The 19,778-nt window shown below is 41.7% G+C and overlaps 1 protein-coding gene across 1 annotated transcript in view; it reads right to left on the minus strand.

Annotated features, from left to right (window-relative positions):
- USP4 (ubiquitin specific peptidase 4 (proto-oncogene)) overlaps nucleotides 1-19,778 on the minus strand; it is a 54,891-nt gene that overhangs the window by 30,644 nt on the left and 4,469 nt on the right. Inside the window, exons 2-7 of the mRNA XM_010573707.1 lie at nucleotides 19,550-19,733; nucleotides 19,099-19,229; nucleotides 15,329-15,455; nucleotides 13,961-14,106; nucleotides 13,715-13,776; nucleotides 9,220-10,491 (exon numbers count right to left, since the gene is read on the minus strand). Of these exons, the coding sequence (XP_010572009.1) occupies nucleotides 9,220-10,491; nucleotides 13,715-13,776; nucleotides 13,961-14,106; nucleotides 15,329-15,455; nucleotides 19,099-19,229; nucleotides 19,550-19,733 (1,922 nt within the window). The remainder of the gene's footprint in view (nucleotides 1-9,219; nucleotides 10,492-13,714; nucleotides 13,777-13,960; nucleotides 14,107-15,328; nucleotides 15,456-19,098; nucleotides 19,230-19,549; nucleotides 19,734-19,778) is intronic.

Here is a 19,778-nt window from a genome sequence, read left to right on the forward strand (position 1 = left end):
TCTAGACTATAACAACAATTATCAGATTCATGCTCCACATGTGGGAGTTTCAAGGCTCAAGAATAAAATAATTAAGCTAACAATAGGCTGTAAATCCATTAAGAACACGTTTTAAAAGTCTGAAGTAGAAGTGAAGTATCTAGAAGCAAAGAAGGGCAATCTAGAAAATGCTAGACTTGAAAATGTAGCATCTCTGCTTGACATGTTTGACAGCAGCAAGAGAAGAGAATAAGACACTTGGAAAATAATATGAAGAAAATCTAACAGAAAACGAAGATGACCTCTTAAGAGATTTCAAAATTTCCAATAGAAGCATAGAGGCAGTGCGTAATCAAGAGTCAGATGGCAACTGAAGAGTTCCAAGAAGTACTTCAATAGTATCCTACACACACAGAAAAAAGCTAAGAACTATGAGGGAAGATAAAAAATGGATCAGAAACCAAAGATAACAGACAAGTCACAGAATGGGAAAAGGTCTACCTACAAAGTCACCAAGGATCTTGAGTGAATTCCTGTTAGAAAATTGGGAAGGATCATGTAAGAAGTAAAACAACAAAAGAGAGGCCAACAGCTTGTGAAGTGTGGAGAAAAAAAAAAAACAGAAATCAAATACGCTTGGGAAGATAAAAATGCTAAGCACTCTTATATTTTACAACTTACTCATCTATCTGTGATAACTGAAGAAAGATTTAGGATTTACTAAGCACAGCTGCTCCCCCTCATCTCACAAGATGGTCACAAAGGTAGCTATGATTCCAGATGAAAGGCACAGATAGCAGCTAAGAACAATGTTTTTCTCTGAAAGCCTCCCATTTTAAGCCCAAGAAGCTACTGTTAACGACTCCACAATCCTGTAAGCTCTAAAGCAGACTGCCTCATTTGCACACAGAGGTGACAACAGAAGTCCTGGACGCCATGCATTTATCCCCAGTGCCCCAAAAAGCATTTCTGTGGAACATGCAGACTTTGACCAGTCAAAGCCACTGCCATCTCTCACGGTACGTGACTTCTGCTCCCTTGGAAATGGAGGCCCCAACACCTTGCTCTGAAGTAAAAGATAAACATTATTTCTTCTTTGAAGTTTGTGAGTTAGAACCTTCTAAAATGTTCTGGGCTACTCAGTGGGTTACCACTGAAACTACTCTCAGTTTGCTTAGTTTTCTCTCTGTAGGCATAACAGAGACTGGACTGGAAGGTGCCGAGCTCGTACAGCTTCCCTTTGATCACCACTGCAATGTTTCTGACAGGGAAAAACACATTCAGCTACATTTCATCAACAAAATCTATACAGGAGTAAACTATAGCAAAGAAAGACTTCATCTAACCATGCAACAGTTCAGGGATTTGAGAAAATAATTTCACAGGTTTGAGGATAAGACTGCGTGGTATGACTGCTGAATCAGCCCTCCTGCTTAAGCACAATTTGAGTCTCTCAAGATAACTCCTGTCTGAGCTAAAATGTCTTCTAGAAAAATCTACCATCGTAGTTTCACAGTGGCTAGCAACAGGCAATCCAGCAGACCACAGATAAACTGTTCCAATGATCAATAACCCTTACAGTCAGAAGAAACTTGCATTTCATTTGCTGTATGAGTATCTGGCTTCATCATCTGGACATTGGTTTGTGCTCATCTCCATCTGCTGCCTGTAGAGTTCCTTCTTCATTTTCCATTTGTCATATCCCCACAGAAGCTTTTACGTGTTAAAATCAACTTTTAGATTTTTCACTGATATACTTTAACTTCTCGGTCTTCTAGCATAAAAATTATTTGCTAATTATTCAACAATTCACTTGGCTCCTTTTGAAACCCCTCTCATTAGTCTACTTTTCATATCTGTTGACAACCTAACAGGACATCATCATTCCACATGCAGTTTTATCAGTGTTCCAGTTATCAAAAAAGTCTTCTGATGCACAGTCAGCATTTCCTTACTGAACCACTGAGGTTTTTTGTTTGGTTTTGCCTCAAGGCTACTACAGGAGCTCACATTCAGGAGACTGAACCAGGACTAGAACCACATTCCCACAGCGTCCAGCATGTTATTTCAGTCTCATGTTCTTCATTCCCACGTACACAACTTCATGCTTCATAATACTGATGCACACTGGCCCCCGTCTGCCAATTAAAGACAGCCGTTTCACATCTTGCCATGAAATGTTTCAAAAACCCACACAAATGGCAACTGAGGATAAATCTGGAAACTAGCAGCATAAAGAGGACCAAGTCAGATTAATCTAGTACAGAAACTGTGAGGCCATATGGTTGATAAGTAGAAAAACTGCTAAGCTGAAGAGCTTGAAAAAAATATTGTAAAAGGCTTTCAAGTAGTTGGAAGACAGACACGGGAAAAGTATTTCAATTCAGTTGAGGCTACCTTCACAGCACACAATAGAGTTAGTCCTCCTCCTTTCAACTCCCAATATTAAAAAAAAAACCAAACCCACCATTAAAAATACTGTGACAAGAAGTTTTTGTCAAAGCAGGAGAAGCTAGAACTTAGATTTAATTGGCAAAGCAGAAGCCATAATGGATTTTCATTTAGAGACTTCTTACATGCAAAAGCCTCCTTATGTACTCAATGCTACTCTGAAAGCATGGCATCTGCTGCAAACTCAAGCACTTTAAAGTCATGTAATAAAGGTTTGCCCACAAAATATTTAGCCCAGGTGTCCTCTGAAATCATCAGCACACAAGGAGCTGGGGGATGGAGATCAGTTTTAAATATGAAAGGGCATTTAATTATGGCATTATGCACCTACAAAACACATTATCAACCACCAAGGTCTTAAAATTGTACAGTAATTTCTGGTATGTGATATCACTGAATGTTGTATCAGGTTGAACAGATACCTAAATCAAGACAGAGTAGTTGAGAAAAGCCAAGTGTTACAAGATGGGTGAACTAAACAACAACTCAACATTTTTACTAAGGAGAGTACTGGGGGGAGGAGGGAAAGGTCCATCAAGTATACAGTGCCATCAGTAAACAGAAGAGTAGGAAGAAGAAACAGCAAGAAAATTCTAGCAGCAAAGAACCAAAAGGTATTTTCCTGCTGCATATTGCAAAGGGAAGCAGACAGCTACAAGGCACATGCTAAATACAACTTTACTCCTGTTTTCAAATGCAAGACCTGACAGAAAAGGTGCTATTTTTATAGATCTGACACAATTTCTTGTTTGTTTGTGCTAAGAAAATGATACTCAGGACAAAAAAAAAAAAAAGTGTGCTAGGACTGAGCTGGAACTCTGTTAGCTCAGGATTTTATTTTGGGAGTCTTATAAGTAACAATTAAAGAGGACTAAGTTCCACACAGCCATTGATATAATCTCCCTTCAGAAACAAAGTATGCCTCCAATTCTGAAATTCCTGAATAAATATAATCTATTCCCTCTTCTGAAATCTTGTCTAGTAGCAAGAGCAGTTTCCAACTACAACAAGAAAGTATTTTATTCCTTAGGGAGCAGCAAACTAACAAACAGCAGTGGCCAGGCACACTCTGAATATACCACCCAAGGACTAATGTGGAGTTTAAGAGCATTTTTTTCTTTAAAACGTCAGCCAGCTTGATGGCTGGGGAAATCCACAGAAGGCTGCCAAACATGTGGAAAAGCGGTTTCCCCTGGTAGGAGCCAGTGCCTCTGACAAGCAGCAAATGGTGGGGAAAAATCCTTATGACAGGGAACCCATCCACCTCACTGTCACCTTGTGCACACATATTCTGCGAGTACGGAATGACATGAACGCCCAGCTTTCCGAGGCCTCTTTTAGTACATAGGCAGCAATGAGGATGCTCGCCATTCCTCTACCAACAGCAGAGAGCTCTACATCCCATTTGGTTTATGCCATCAAAACTCTAAGTAAAAACTTTCTCATAAGCTTTTAGTATTAAAGTGATGCAGCCCAAAGAAAGATCTCCAAATATAAAGTTCCCCATGGTCTTGGCTAAACAGTATTTTCTCCAGCTGAGAAACAGAGTATTGGAGCAAAATGTTTGCCTAAGATAGGATTAAAATTTGGGAGTTATTCAACTCTTCCATACCAAACCTCAGCACAGACAATTCACAGTTCCTGCTGACACTAGATGTACCTACAACCCTAATTCTTCAGAACTTCAAAATATAAGTTTATTTAGAAAGCATAACAGCTTATCAACATTACAGACTTGCTTAGCCTCACAAAAGAGCAGAACAGGTTTTCAGGGTGATAGTCTCACTTATCCTTCTTAGCCATGCTGTTAATGCAGCTTCCAACTCACTGCTGGTATCACCTTTGGCTTCCAAAAAGCATTGGTTGTTTCCTACAGACAAACAAGAACTTCCTCTACTACAGAATCACTCTCTGTAATATTAATACAGTGTAACCTACCCTGAACACGTCATCAGTGAACAGGGTAAGACACTCATACTCTTCTGGGCTGGGAACTCTGGATCTTGCCTCCTCCTTCCTCTCTCACCAGTTCTGTCTAGTTCAATTGCTCACAATCACCCACAGATTTTATACATATAAACAGTCCCTATGGCTTTGTACTAAACTCATTAATCTGGAGTCTTAAACATGTAATACTGATGTAATGCAACAGGTATATGCACACACCCCCCCATTGAAAGACAAGCCACGTCCCAAATCATTAATGGGATTTGAACCCTACACTTCAGGTTAGTGAGTCTTTTACCAGCTCACAGAAACAATTAAAATGCTGGCAACGTTTCATTGCAGTACAGACATCTAATGTTTCCAGAACAAAAGGAAAAAAAAATTTTAAAGATCAACTGAGAACACACTCTAAGTCACAGGGTACACTTTCACTTAAGGTTTGTCTGCTGAGATATCTGACAAATGAAAGAACATGGTTAAACAAGCAGCTAATTTTTTTCATTATATAGAAAAGCTTTATTAATGATTTTATTTACTAAATTATTGCTCTCCAAGAGAAAATAATCCATGCTGCTCCAAGATTAACTTATGTAAAAGACTCAGCCTGAGACTAGTAAGAATCTTTGCACTGTGCTTTCCCAGATTTCAACTTCAGAGGGAGGTGGAATTTAGAGAGTGTATTCAAAACTAAACGAAATATGAAACTACCCTTAATAAAAGAATGTCTTGAAAAAAAATTTAAGGATTCTCAGTAAAACAAACATCAAATAAGTTACAAACTACGGAGTATTAAGTATTTATGCATTTATATAAAGATATGCTAAAAAAGGGAAGGAAGCCAAATAAAATTCAGAACTGATTATAACTGACATGAAAAGAAAGCACAGAGCAATTATAAATGCATTACTATGGAGCAATGCCAATGATTCAAGAAAAAGAAGTTAAATTTAGCTTACTCACCAAGAACCTATTATGTAACAACAAAAAAACCAGAGCATCACTATTTCTTTTTGTCAATATAAATCCCTTAAAAATAGGTAAAAAGGTTTGTGAAATAACCCTTGTGTCATGATTTAGGCCCAGCCAGCAACTAAGCACCATGCGGTTACTTCCTCACTCCTCCCCCCTGCTCCGGTGGGATGGGAAGGAGAATCAGACGAAAAAGGTAAAAAACTCATGGGTTGAGACAAGGACAGTTTAATAGGACAACACAAGGAAAGAATAATGACAATAATACTAATAAAAAAATACACAAAGCGAGTGATGCACAATGCAATTGCTCACCACCCAGAACCCAATGCCCAGCACGTTACCAATCCGCGATACCTCCTCCCCCACCTGCCAGCTCCCCCAGTTTATATACTGAGCATGACATCATATGGTAGCAAACATCCCCTTGGCTAGTTCAGCTCAGCTATCCTGGCTGTGTCCCCTCCCAGCTTCTTGTGAAAATTAACTCTATCCCAGCCAAACCAAGGATACTAACCACCCCTTATTCTATACCACCTACGTCATGCCCAGATCCTACACTTTCCAATTAGTCACCACCACTTTTCCTGTCTTTTTTTAATACGCATATATATACACACACAGATCTCATTCCCTTAGTCTATGAGCCACCCCTCTAACGTGTCCATTGAGTTCATTTAATCCGTGACTTTGGGGCTCCATCTGTCTTAACAGTCTTTCAGGACAGAAGAGATGGTGTGTGGCATTGGATTGCTGCATCCAGAGCTCACAGCTGGTGTATTTGGCACAGCCCACACCCACAGTCTGCAGGTTGAAGATGTCTATTTTGAGGAAGTTGCTGGGCACCAGTTGCTGAAGCCAGTTTAAGTTCCATCACTGCTGCACTTCACTCAGTTTCATCAAAGTCCATACTCTTTATTGATTTGGGCGATTCTTACTGTAATCCCATTGATATGGCATATAGCAACTGTAGTAGCAATGACATACAGCGGCAGGATTATTTAGCAATTAACATCATACAATTTAATTCATTGGCTATTCTCACCTGAAATCAAATGCCCTTGAGGTACACATTGAACTTCCCCGTCCTTCCGCATCACTCACCAAGTGCACCTAGGTCTTTGAGCAAAAGCAATCCCATGAATGGGTTTTCCTTTGCCTGAGGCGGGACTAACCCAGACTGTTTTCCCTAACATATTCTTCATGTGCACTACAGGGACTTCATCCCCTTTTACAGTACATGGAAGTTTTCATTGGGCAGGGCCAGCTCGATTAGCAGATCCTCTAGTGTTGACTAACCAGTTGGCTTTTGCTAAATGTGTATCCCAATGTTTGAAGGTCCCACCCCCCATTGCGCTCTGTAGTTTATAGCATCACTGTAGTTTATAGCAGTCCATTGTATCATTCAATTTTCCTGGACCCTAGTGCATGATGGGGCATATGATACACCCACTCAATGCCATGCTCTTTGGCCCAGGTGTCTGTGAGGCTGTTTCAGAAATGAGTCCCGTTGTCTGACTCAATTCTTTCTGGGGTACCATGTCACCATAAGACTTGCTTTTCAAGGCCCAGAATAGCATTCCAGGCAGCGGCACGGGCCACGGGATATGTTTCCAGCCATCCGGTGGTTGCTTCCACCATTGTAAATGCATAGCGCCTGCCTTGGCAGGTTTGTGGGAGTGTGATACAGTCAATCTGCCAGGCCTCCCCATATTTATACTTCAGCCGTTACCCTCCATACCAGAGGCTTTAACCACTTGGCTTGCCTGACTGCAGCTCGTGTTTCACATTCATGGATAACCAGTGCAATATCATCCATAGTCAAGCCCACCCCTCGATCATGAGCCCATCTGTAAGTTGCATCTCTTCCCTGATGGCCTGAGGCATCATGGCCCCACTGATCCATAACTAATTCACCCTTATGTTGCCAGTCCAAATCCACCTGAGCCACTTCAATCTTGGCAGCCTGATCCACCTGCTGGGTGTTTTGATGTTCTTCAGTAGCCTGACTCTTGGGTACATGAGCATCTACGTGATGTACTTTTACAACCAGCTTCTCTAACCAGGCAGCAGTATCTTGCCCCAGTGCAGCAGCCCAGATGGGTTTGCCTCTGAACTGCCAGATGCTCTGCTTCCATTGCTGCAACCACCCCCACAGGGCATTTACCATGATCCATGAGTCAGTATAGAGATAGAGCACTGGCAGTTCTCCCCAGCTGTGGTGTAGAGCACATTTTTAACATCTTGTCCTGCCCAGACTGGCCCAAGGGCTACTGCATGAACTATTTCCTGTTTAATCTGTCCAAAGGCTTATTGTTGCTCAGGGCTCCATTTTAAAATCATTCTTCTTCTGGGTCACTTGATAGAGAGGGCTTACAATTAATACTGTAATCTGGAATATGCACCCTCCAAAAACCCACAACACTTAAGAAAGCTTGTGTCTCCTTTTTGCTAGTTGGTGGAGACATAGCTTCTATTTTGTTGATCGCATCCATTGGGATCTGACGATGCCAGTCTTGCCATTTTATTCCTAAAAAATGGATCTCCCGTGCAGGTCCCTTGACCTCACTTCGTTTTATGGCAAAACCAACCTTCAGAAGGATTTGAACTGTTTTCTTCCCTTTCTCAAAAACTACTTCTGCTGTGTTGCCCCACACAATGATGTCATCAATGTATTGCAGGTGTTCAGAGCTTCACCTTGTACCACTGCAGTCTGGATCAGTCCATGGCAAATGGCAGGGCTTTGTTTCCACCCCTGGGGCAGTCAACTCCAGGTGTACTGGACAACCCTCTAAGCAAAAACAAAATGTAACCTGCACTCTGCTGCCAAAGGGATTGAGAAAAATGCATTAGCGATATCAATTGTGGCATATCACTTGGATGCCTTTGACTCCAGTTTGTACTGAAGTTCCAGCATTGCCAGCACAGCAGCATGACTTCATTCAGGCCACGACAGTCTACTGTTAGTCTCCACTCTCCATCAGATTTTCGCACTGGCCATATGGGACTATTAAAGGGTGAGCAAGTTCTGTTGATTGCTCCTTGGATCTCCAGTCGACAAATCAGCGTATGGCTGGGAATCAGTCTTGGTTGGTGCAACATTGCCACCGGTGCACTGTTGTGGTAGCGACTGGCACTTGTTGTTCTTTTACCCTCAGCAATCCCACAACAGAAGGGTCCTCCGAGAGACCGGGCAATGTAGACAGCTGTTCAATTTCCTCCATCTCCAAGGCAGCTATACCAAAGGCCCACCAGTACCCTTTTGGGTCCTTGAAATACCCTCTCCTGAGATAGTTTATGCCAAGGACACACGGCCTCTGGTCCAGTCACAGTAAGGTATTTAGGCCACTCATTCCCCATTAGACTCACTTCAGCTTCCAATACAGTTAGCTGTTGGGATCCCCCTGTCACTCCAGAAATACAGATGGGTTCTTCCCCTTTATAGCTTGCTGGCATTAGGGTACGCTGTGCACCGGTATCTACCCTTATAGACCCTTATACTCCTGTGGGTTTGACAGGCCAGGCCATCGAATCCACACAGTCCAATAAACTCAGTTGTCCCTTTCCTCCACCTGGCTGGATGTAGGGACCCTCTAATCCTAGTCATAGTATTCTTTACACACTTTTTGTAAACATGAATCAGAAGTCCCTTCAAGAGGATCAGAAATGAGATCAGCCCTTCTACTCTGTCTGGGGAACTGCCCACTGGCAACTGGAGCAGCATTTTTCCAGGAAGAATCCCCTTTTGTGATTGTTTTTCCTTGCAACTCACTTACCCGTGCCTCTAGGGTTGAGGTAGGTTTTCCATCCCACTCCCTCATGTCCTCTCCATGGTCACGCAGGTAAAACCACAGGGTACTACGTGGTGTGTACCTTCTATACCCTTTCTCTTCAGCAGAAGAATGCCGACTCCTAATAGCTGAGATAGGGGCCTGGACAGGTGCGGGGCAGAACTTATCCTCAAATCGCTGGAACTCTCGGGACAGTTTCTCAGCTAGCATGTCTGGCAGTTTCTCCACAGCTGAGATGCAGGCCCGTAGGGAAGAAGAGATACTTCCTTCGTATTGCTGGAGTCGTCCAGCCACTTCATCCACTGTCTGTCCCTCACCTTCTTTCCAGGACACTATGGCCAATGAGTTGGCATACAACGGTGGTACGCTTCGTAGAAACTTCCGCCACATGGGTTGCGTGCATTGCACTTCATCTGGATCTGTGGGTAACCGCTCATTATAAATCACCTCTAGCACAGCTAATTCCCTCAGGTACTGGATACCTCTCTCCATAGTGGTCCACTTGCCTGGGTGACATGTAATATCTTCCTTGAAGGGGTACCTTTCCTTCACACCCAACAGAAGTCGCCTCCAGAGGCTGAGCGTTTGTGTCTTTTTCCCAATCGCCTTGTCAATGCCCCCTTCCCTAGACAGGGATCCCAGCTGCTTGGCTTCCCTACCCTCTAATTCCAAGCTACTGGCCCCACTATCCCAGCATCGGAGCAGCCAGGTGACAATGTGCTCACCTGGATGGCGGCTGAAATCCTTTTGTATATCTCGCAGCTCACTCGGGGATAGGGATCGGGTGGTTATCTTTGGTTCTGCCTCTTCCTCCCGTTCTTGTGATGACCCTGGTTCACTTTCATCCCTCATTAAGTGAGCTGATTTTTTTGTGTATTTCTTCTTCTGTACAGGTGCAACTGATACTGGCACAGTTTGGTTCTCTGGTTCAGCTGCAGTGCCTGTCGCTGGGGTTTGAGTAGCCACAGTGCCTGTCACGAGGGTTTGAGTACCCACAGTGCTTGTCATGAGGGTTGGAAGAGCTGCAGTGCCTGTTGGTCTGTTTTCCCTCCCTGCCCGCTGAGGGTGCTGCATAATATTGAGCAGTGTTTGGTAGATGCTGGCCAGGGCCCAGCACAGTGTGGTAAGTTGTGCCTCTTTGGAATAGCCACAGCATTTTCTTTTCAAATATTCTACCACTTCATGAGGGTTCTGTAGTTGTTCGGGAGTGAAGTTCCAAACCACTGGAGGTGAGAAGTTCTCTAGATACCTGCCCATATTCTCCCATATGCCGTGCCACCCATGACTATCCAGCCTTGGGGCAGATCTCTGGGTGGTATTCTTAAAAGAAGTTTTTTGTAACCCTAAACAAGACCTGAAACACATTAAGGAGACATAGCAATAAGAGCATGCTGGCGTGAACATCCCAAGGATATTCAAAATTCTCACAAGCTGTTGTAGTTAGCCTGAAAGAGAAAGGGGAGGTAAAAGAGCAGGAGAAAGTATCCCCCCTGCTCCCGTCTTCCCCATAGATTGGGTGCAATTGCTAATATATTCTGAGAGAAGGTGCCCGAGGTACAGGCATGACAACAATGCCACATAAAAGAACCAGCTTAACCTCATGACCAGTGATGTAATCATAAGTCGACATTACCTAGGTACAGCAAAATGACAGTCCTGATCCCTCTCCAAGGTGACAGAACATCACCGCAGGGAATACATAGTGCATATAAGAACTTAGATAACACCACCATGTGAACAAATGAACCAACATTGTGACCAGCGACTATTTAACTAATATAAGAAATGTGTATAACAAATTTACTTTAACACACTGTGGTCATATCCGTCATTATCTCAACCCTTTGGGCCCCACGTTGGGTACCAAAAAGGACTGTCCTGGTTTAGACCCAGCCGGCAACTAAGCACCATGCGGCCACTCACTCATTCCCTCCCTTGCCCCCATGGGATGGGAAGAAGAATCAGAAGAAAAAGGTAAATAACTCGTGGGTTGAGACAAGGACAGTTTAACAGGACAACACAAGGAGAGAAGAAATAATAGTAACAATAATACTAATAAAAGAATATACGAAGTGAGTTATGCGCAATGAAACATATACTGAGCATGACATCATACGGTATCGAATATCCCCTTTGCTAGTTCAGCTCAGCTATCCTGGCTGTGTCCCCTCCTAGCTTCTTGTGAAAATTAACTCTATCCCCACCAAACCCAGGACACCTTGAAAGAGCAGGAGAAAGAAAACTTAAAATCTACAAATGATCCAGTCTAGACTGCCACCAGCCCACTCACATTTGACATGGAGTGATGACACACAACAGAGGAAGCGCCAAAATGCAGAAGAAATGTCCCCTCAGACTGTCAACGTATATTCAACATAAATATCTAGACTCAATCATCTCTGAAAACATCTGAGCTGCAGGCTACCAGAAGACAGCAGTATACCATGGTAGATGCATTGCTAATTATGCCCTCTTCTTACAGGGAACTTTTTTTACTCCTCCTACATGCATCTGCCACTGCCCACACCATGAGGCAGGCTACTGGACACACCTGGTCCAGATCCAGTACAGCCTTCCTCATTATTTTCAACAGTACGAGTATGATTCATACATGGTTTTGGGGTGTTCAAGGCAACTGCTGTAGAATATTAGCAACTTAAAGACATAAAAAGGCATAGAAAACATCACTGAACCTAATAGGAAAATACTTACTGCTCGTTATCATCTTTTGTTATCATATGTCTATAACAGATTAAGTTCTCAACTTTTTCCTCCTTGCATTTCAAACACAGAAAGAATTTTAAAGTCCAATCTTCCTCCCTGACTTGCCTTATATGACACAGCCACCTTTTGCATAAGAAGGCATGATATTAGTCCAGCAGGGCTCATTATAATCCAAAGACATTAAAGCATACTGCTTTCCTGAGAGACAGGCTTTGCCCTGGCCACATAAAAAGGTCCTTCTCATTTGATCAGCAGTTTGTGTGCTGATCAGCACACACCAAAGTCAAGCGTAATGAGGAGGGGCAATCAAGCTTCTTCTTCCCCTCTTTGGCATCTGAAACAGTGTTTTTGAACAAACAGCTATTATGCATTTAACCTACAAGACTAAGTAAGGGCACAAGAGCCAAAGCACAGAACTTGCTAAACCAATGCACCCAACTGTATAAGGGAGACATTATGTGGAATATACAAGCTTAGTTTCTTAACTAACAGAGATAAGGACAAAGGAAATAGTTAGCCAAGACAGCATACAAAGGAACAGATAATCCTAGATGTATGACTTACTACAATTCTTCCAGCTACCCATTATCAACATCAAGTAAAAAAATTTCATGAGTTCTACATTATAATAAGCAAATCTTTATTTCTACATCATTAGAAAATACTAATCTGCACACTGATAACCATTTTCATTTAAATATCACTACAGGTTAATTAAAAGTCTTTACCTATCAGACTAGCTGCTAAAAAAAAGACAAGACTGAGGCCTGGGAATGCTACAAGGCTCCTTTTTAGCTTCGCTTCACATAGAAACAGAAGGTTACGATCTGGTCTTGCACAGCTCCCTCTCTAATACTGACCGTCAACTAGTATTCAATTATGTACATGATATGAATGTTTAGATGCTTTTCACATTGTAGTCTTACAGAAAGTTCATTATAATCCTAGGAACATTCTCCTGATCCATTTACCCAGTATTATATCTCAGAAGTACAGAACTGTTTCAAAACAAGTTTCAGTGACCTATTTGATCCATTCTTCAAGTTTAACACTGGTAAGATCTTGATCTCAAATGAGATCACTTGGCAGCAAGCTCTACAAGTTAACTGTATTGTACAGAAAAACATTATCAAGTCTAATGGCCTACTCATGGGAAAGCAAGTAGGCCAGACTAGTAAAATCACAGGATTTTACCTTCTGTAGTATGACTGGATAAGAGCAGCTCTTTATCATTGTAAGCAACTTCCATTCTACACCACTCACTCTATACATACATTATTTCATCACTCCCCACCATATTGCTCATCTCTTCTCTAAATTACATATTAGAGAGATAATATCTGTGTAAAATTTACAGGCTTCTAATTATCTTGGGTGGCAGGGGGGGTTGTTAAGCTATTTCTATACCTTTTTAAGGAGGAACTACCAGAACTCTGAGTATTCACTACTGGCAGCTTTGGAAGTATACTCCAAGATCCTTTTTGTTCCACAATGGTAGAAGACAGCTATTTTTTTTTACTGCGCAGTCTGCAGAGGTAACTTTTTAAGTAGACTAGCTCAACATAAATAGCACTTTCATCTCCTAAGCACTGTAGAAACCCAAGCTTATACAACCTATTTGAAATGGGCTTTAAAAAGAAGACTGTTGCCAAGACGAGAAACCAGCAGCAGAACCACCGAAGAATATTTATATTCAAGATTTTATCTCCTCCTTCAAAATACCCAAAACAAAGAAATGCATAATAAGCCAGTCAGTAATAATTAGGCTTTCACAGAGAACACATGGTCACTAAAAACAAGTGAACAAGCTTGACAAAATAGCAGAACCCATTAGAACATGATTGCTTGCTTACTTTGCCAGGAAATGCTGTCCAGGCCACGTGCCATCTTCATTCTTCACTTCTATTAGAACAACCTAAAAGAGAGTTCACGTAATAAAGATAACTACAAATCTGCTGCACATTTTGCAAAATCATTAACAAATCACATTTTCAATGTTTGCTCAAAGTACATAAAACCAAGTGAAAAAATTACACTCAGAGAAAGCAGTACATGAGAATCTAAAAAAAAAAAAAAACAAAAAACGTTATGCCCCTTACCTGACGGTCATAGAGCCCTGCATCTTGCACAGTGCTATCCAGCTTGCTGAGCTGCTCGTAAGTGTTGCTCATATACCTGTTCCATAACCTAGTTTCCTTCTCGGCTGGGATATTAAACAGTTTTCTCATTTTTTTCTCAATGGTAGCTGTTCAGGGGGAAAAAAACAACACCAAAATACCTAAAACATGAGTGCTTTTGAAAAAAAAAAAAAACCTGACAAGCCAGGCATTCAGCAAGGAGGTACAACACTGAACCTTCAAGATCCTTTGAATAGAAAATGTACCATGAAAGTTACAATTACTCATATAACTTGTCTAATATTTAGTCTGAAACAATGAATAACTTCTGTTTTCAGTCATGTATTTGCCTGTTAAGCCCTCAAACCAATAATGTTCAGAACACATTGAAAAGTTTCTGCCCAAAGGCCAACTTCTGTGAAACAGTCATCATTTAATGATGGTGGAACCATGATAACATAGGTTCAAAAAGGAAGTGTTTTCAGTTACTGTTGTCAGGCCACACATCAGCAAACTGAAAAAAAAAAAGCATCTTTATGGACATATGGACACATTTATGGACATATATGACAGCTGTCATTCACCATTTTAACACAGGAAAATACAGCCATGATACAGAAAGAGAGAGGGGCCAAATTTCAGGAAGAACACAAGTGTAGGAAGAGCCATTAAGAAGATGACTAAAATATTCACACACTAGGGAGAGGGAATTGTAAGAGAACCAGAGACAGAACTGCTTTACATGAGCGACATGGATGTTTCTTAAGGACATGAGTTAGTAAGCAATGTGTTCCTCAAAGCTCTTAACCACAACTCCCTGTGTTGCACACAGAATCACTGTGGCTGGAAGAAACTGAGGAGGTTCCTAGTCCAGTCACTCAAACCAGGGTCAACACTGAATTCAGACCAGGCTGCTTGGGGCTTATCCAATCAGGTGTTCAAAACTTGCAAGGCAGGAGATTCCCTCACCCCTCCAGGCCCTGTTCAAATGTCTAGCTGTCCTAATAGGGAAAATGTTTTCATTATATTCAGTTGGAACCTGTCCTGTTTCAATTTATTACTACTGTCTGTTACACAGTTTTCTTGCTTTGTGACTCAGTAAATAGCTTGACTCCACATTCTTAGTAACCTCCTCATAGGTGCTACAAGGTCCCCCCAAAAGCCTTCTCTTCTCCAGGCTAAACACAGCTCCCTCAGCCTCTTCTCACACATGACACACTCCAACCCCAACTGTCCTGTTGGTACCCACTAGACTTGCGCCAGTTTATCAACATCAATCTTGTTCTGGAGGGCACAAAATATCTCAAGGTAGCATCAGACCACAGCTTCATGCATCAGAGAACTACTTACCAACAGTATCTGCTTTGCTAAAGTGGCAGCTAATTACATTGTCAGGATCACTGCTCTCACACAGCTTCAGCTCAAGAAGATAAACTTCAACCTTATAGTGCTTCACAAACAGACCATATTCCACTACCTGCAAACAAAAGGCAGATGCGAGAAACAAAATAACTCAAAGTTAAAATACCGAGCAGCCCTCTGTAAGGTACACCTGTCTAAATACTTTAAGTCTTTAGGAGTCTTGCAAGTCAAGCCATAAACTGAACACTGACTTGTTCTCATGTCCAGATTCAGTCACAGCCTACATCAGCTTGTTTTGGGGTTTTGTTTTTAAAATGTAAGAAATCCCAGTACTTTCCTTCCCCAGTGGATTCAAAGGTCCCATCATCACAGCTGAACTAAAAGTGCCAGCTAATTACCCATGAAGAATATTTGATCACACAGATGAAATACATTCTAGAAAAAAAAAATTATCTTTTGTCCCTAGTCTTTGGCTAAGGCTTACATAAAAAAAACCAAACAAGCCTGGAACACTGGAGCAAAATCCTTTCTATTAGAAGAGAGTAAGACAAAGCATTAATGATTTTTCTGCATGGTATACGGAATCTACCTCATGACTCTCTCCTTGCAAAAACAAACAAATCTGTCAGAACGTGTTTTGATGACATTGCTTCATTTCAGTCATTTTCAAATCAATTTTGCATTTGAGAGAATACTTCAATAGGTACATCTACCCATCCCATGAGCTTTAAGCATATTTTTAAAAAGGTATTCTGTAAGACTAGACACAACTCTTCACCTACAGATCATAAAAGACTTTATACCAGAAAGAAAAGCACGTTTCAGAGGCCATTTATGAGACAACTGTGACGTAACTGATGAAAAAAAAAAAACAAACAAAAAAACCTCAAACAACTCAATTCTCTCCCCAGTTCTTTGCAGCTATAGAGCCTATGAAATTGAGATCATATTTAATTGAACCAGCAGGTATAATTTTTAAGAGTAACAGTGTTTAAGAGCCATTTGGACAATGCCTTTAATAATTTGCTTTAACTTTCGGTCAGCCCTGAAGTGGTCAGGCAGTTGGACTGGATGATTGTTGTAGGTCCCTTCCAACTGAAATATACCTATTCTATTCTATGCGCACGACCCCAGATTTGCCATGATCTACATCTATATCATTTTACAGAAAAAAAAAACCAAAACCCACAAACTTTACCCAGCCTTGGAAAGAAACAAAGCATTAAGACTAAGACTTACTGTGAGAATTTGGCTAAATTATGCTTCCCTCTTCTGAGCTTTTATAGGGTTGTATTAGATATGCAAGGTGCTTTGAAGCTAAATGATTAAAAAATACATTTGCAAAGATCTTCAGTATTTTGCTGTTACAACAGAAAGAGAAAGTAAAACTCCCTGTTTAAACAGCCTGACAGACAAATTAGACTTTTTTTTTTTTTAAAGAATGCAAAGGAACCAATTCACAAGTTCTCCATTTCTTTTTCAGAAGGAATTTCATTAAGTGGGACTTCCTGTTCTCCAGTATTCTATAGTTAGAAACAAATAAAAACCATATTTAGAATTGGAAGAACTCTTTCCAAGAAGAAGTTTCTGATCAGATCACTGTGCCCGTTAGGACGGATGAATGGCAAGAGTCGTCTCTAATCACCTGCAGATGTCTTTTTAAACAGTGTCTGATCAGCTAGCTCGTTCTCTGTCAAAGTAAAACTCTGGTCATCCCGTTGGACAGCAATCTGAGCACAACACGCATTCAACCGCTGAGGAAGCACACTGTTCTATATTTTGCACATTAATACACTTTGTAGTGGGGCTCTATAGAAGATTGCCTGAAAATATGGTTTGAGATTATCAAAAGAAACCCAAACCACAAATAAAATCTAATCTAATCCTCCTGTACTTGTCTCTGATCATCAGGCACATAGGGATGGAAGAAATACCAGCTTGTAAAAATCACAAAGATGCCTGAAAATTACTTCCCAAATCCTACTTTTACAGATATTTTGATATATGAATTACAGCTGATCCAGCTTTAGGAAAAGGATTAAAGCATTCAAGGGCCGCAAGTTTAACTATTTTACTTTCAATGCTATCTGGAGAACACTAACCAGATACTGACCACATTCTACTCAGGTGCAGTTCTGCAGCTTGTGTGTCCCACTGACCTTTCAATTTATATTTTTTGTAAGAGGCTGTAACATCCCACAAACATACTATGCTGCTATATTTCAACATTTTTTTAAAATATAAAAATCAGTTATCAGGTTAACAATAAACAACAGAGACTGAAACTCTCATAGCAATTCAAAACTTTAAAAATTTAATCTTAACTGGACCACAATAACTTGGCATCTTATGTCTATAAAACAGCACTAGCTCTAAGCTCTAGCCCTCAATAACTACAGCGTTGAATAGTGGCATCTGATACCCCAGGAGAAGGAGTCTCAGAGTTAAGCCTGTCACCCAAGTGTTTCCCCAATAGCTTCCAAACCTCTTGTCCAACTTCCAAATTTTTCAGAAAAGCGAGTGTCTAATAACATCCCAGGCTTTGTGAAAGTGGTTAGCCAGTTCAGGAACAAAAGCTTCCTCATTCAGAGAAGCACTAATCAGTAACAGTTCTAGTTTTCCTTCTCAGTATAGATTTTCTATTCCTCAAGAAGTTATCTGTTTCTACTAAACCCACATCTCCTTTATCTGCTATAATCCTTTTCCACTCCCCCCACTTCTGGTTTACACAGGAGTTCTGTCTACTCAGCAGAGTGAAGCTGGGGTCACCTAGTGAGCCTGGGATCATTTACACTTTCTGAAGATGTCAGAATTTCTCGTTACATACAATTTCTAGCCCACACTGAAAGACAATGTTCCAGTACCACTGATCAGCATGAGTGGGCCTCCAAGAGAGGGATCTTTCTTTCTTTTACCATTCCGGTGTCACATTTTCCTGGGTCTTGCACACCTAGAAGCAACCCTTACTGTAACATAATGCTATTTAAACTTAAGCAATATTAATTCTGTACAATAATCACTACACCAAACGAATAGTGTTGATATAGTCTTTATGAACCCCACAGACTGGCACTGCTCAATTTAGTCAGTGCAAAAACCTACGACTAAAATAAAAACAAAAAACCTTTTACCCATAAACGAGTGTCTGACAGTTTTCCAAAGAAGCAGCCTGTAAATCTCACTTTCTGGAACAGATTATATACTCAGAATGCATTCATGACTGCATTTGCCAAACAAAAGTAAGACTTACAGAACAAAACCACAAATAGTCTCTTCTCATGATTTTAGAATCACAGATTTTGGAAGAGAAAACAAGAACCACCTTAAACTCCAGAGGAAGTCCCTAAGCCATCTGTACTAAAAGACCACTTATTCCAATGCCTCATTCTGTCCTGGAAGATCGATAAGCTTGACTAACAACTTGCATTTTTCAACAAAACACAAACTATTCCATGCAACATAAAAGCACCGCACCGGTCCAAACAATCATAACATAAAAAGTTAAACAGAACAATGTTCATGGTTCTCACCCCATATAACCCATCAACTGAGAATCACTGAAGATTCAGGCATTTTAACTGTAATACTGGAAGGTCATTCTTTCAGGTACCAAGTCAAAGAGACCTCATGTTATTATCTCCAAAGAGCTGCTGAGGATCCTGTCTTAACTCACTTCTAGCAAAATAAACATCGTCTAAGTTTGGTAGAGATCAGAAAATGAAACCAGGCTGAAGAGACCTTGGTTCACCCATACTTACTTTTCTCACAATAGGCTGCTGTCCATCTATGCAGCCATACCACTTTACTAGTTTATTCCAGGCTTCAGTGGGAACCAATACGTAATCTAGCTCGTCAATGAGGTGTTCTTTTAAACTCTGGGTTTCTGGATCTAAAAGGGAGACAAACATAAGAAAGCATGGCATCAGACAGCATCCTTTCTTCTCATGACCCACACACATACTACCACGACGCTAAAAAATACCAACCCTCCCACAAGCGGGCAGAAACCGCACCAGCCTCCTCCTCACTTACGAGGCCGGCAGGGCCACTTGTATCCTCCCGGGACACAGCGCTTCAAAAGCGAAAGCTGCACGACGAGACGACGGCAGGTGGGAGCCACTTACCCGAGCCGGGGCTGCGACCCGAGCACCAAACCCCACCGCCCAGGGCCCCGCTCCCCGCGGCCCAGCGCCGCCGGGCAGCACTCACCGCCGAAGAGACCCGAGTTGTCGATAGGCCCAGGGAAGAGGCCGGGATCGCCCGCGCCGAACATATCCCAGCTGTCGAAGCCCACGTACTTCTTCCACTGCTTGAACCAGCGGCTGTCCACCAGGTACCTGCAACACACGGCACCGGCCGGCGCGGCCCCCCTCAGCGGCGGCCCGGCCCGCTCCTACAGGCCCCGCCGCCCGGAGGGGGAAGGAGACGGAGGGAGGGA

This window comes from Haliaeetus leucocephalus, unplaced genomic scaffold, assembly GCF_000737465.1.
Source record: "Haliaeetus leucocephalus isolate CR32 unplaced genomic scaffold, Haliaeetus_leucocephalus-4.0 Scaffold2, whole genome shotgun sequence".
Classification (NCBI taxonomy): Eukaryota; Metazoa; Chordata; class Aves; order Accipitriformes; family Accipitridae; genus Haliaeetus; species Haliaeetus leucocephalus.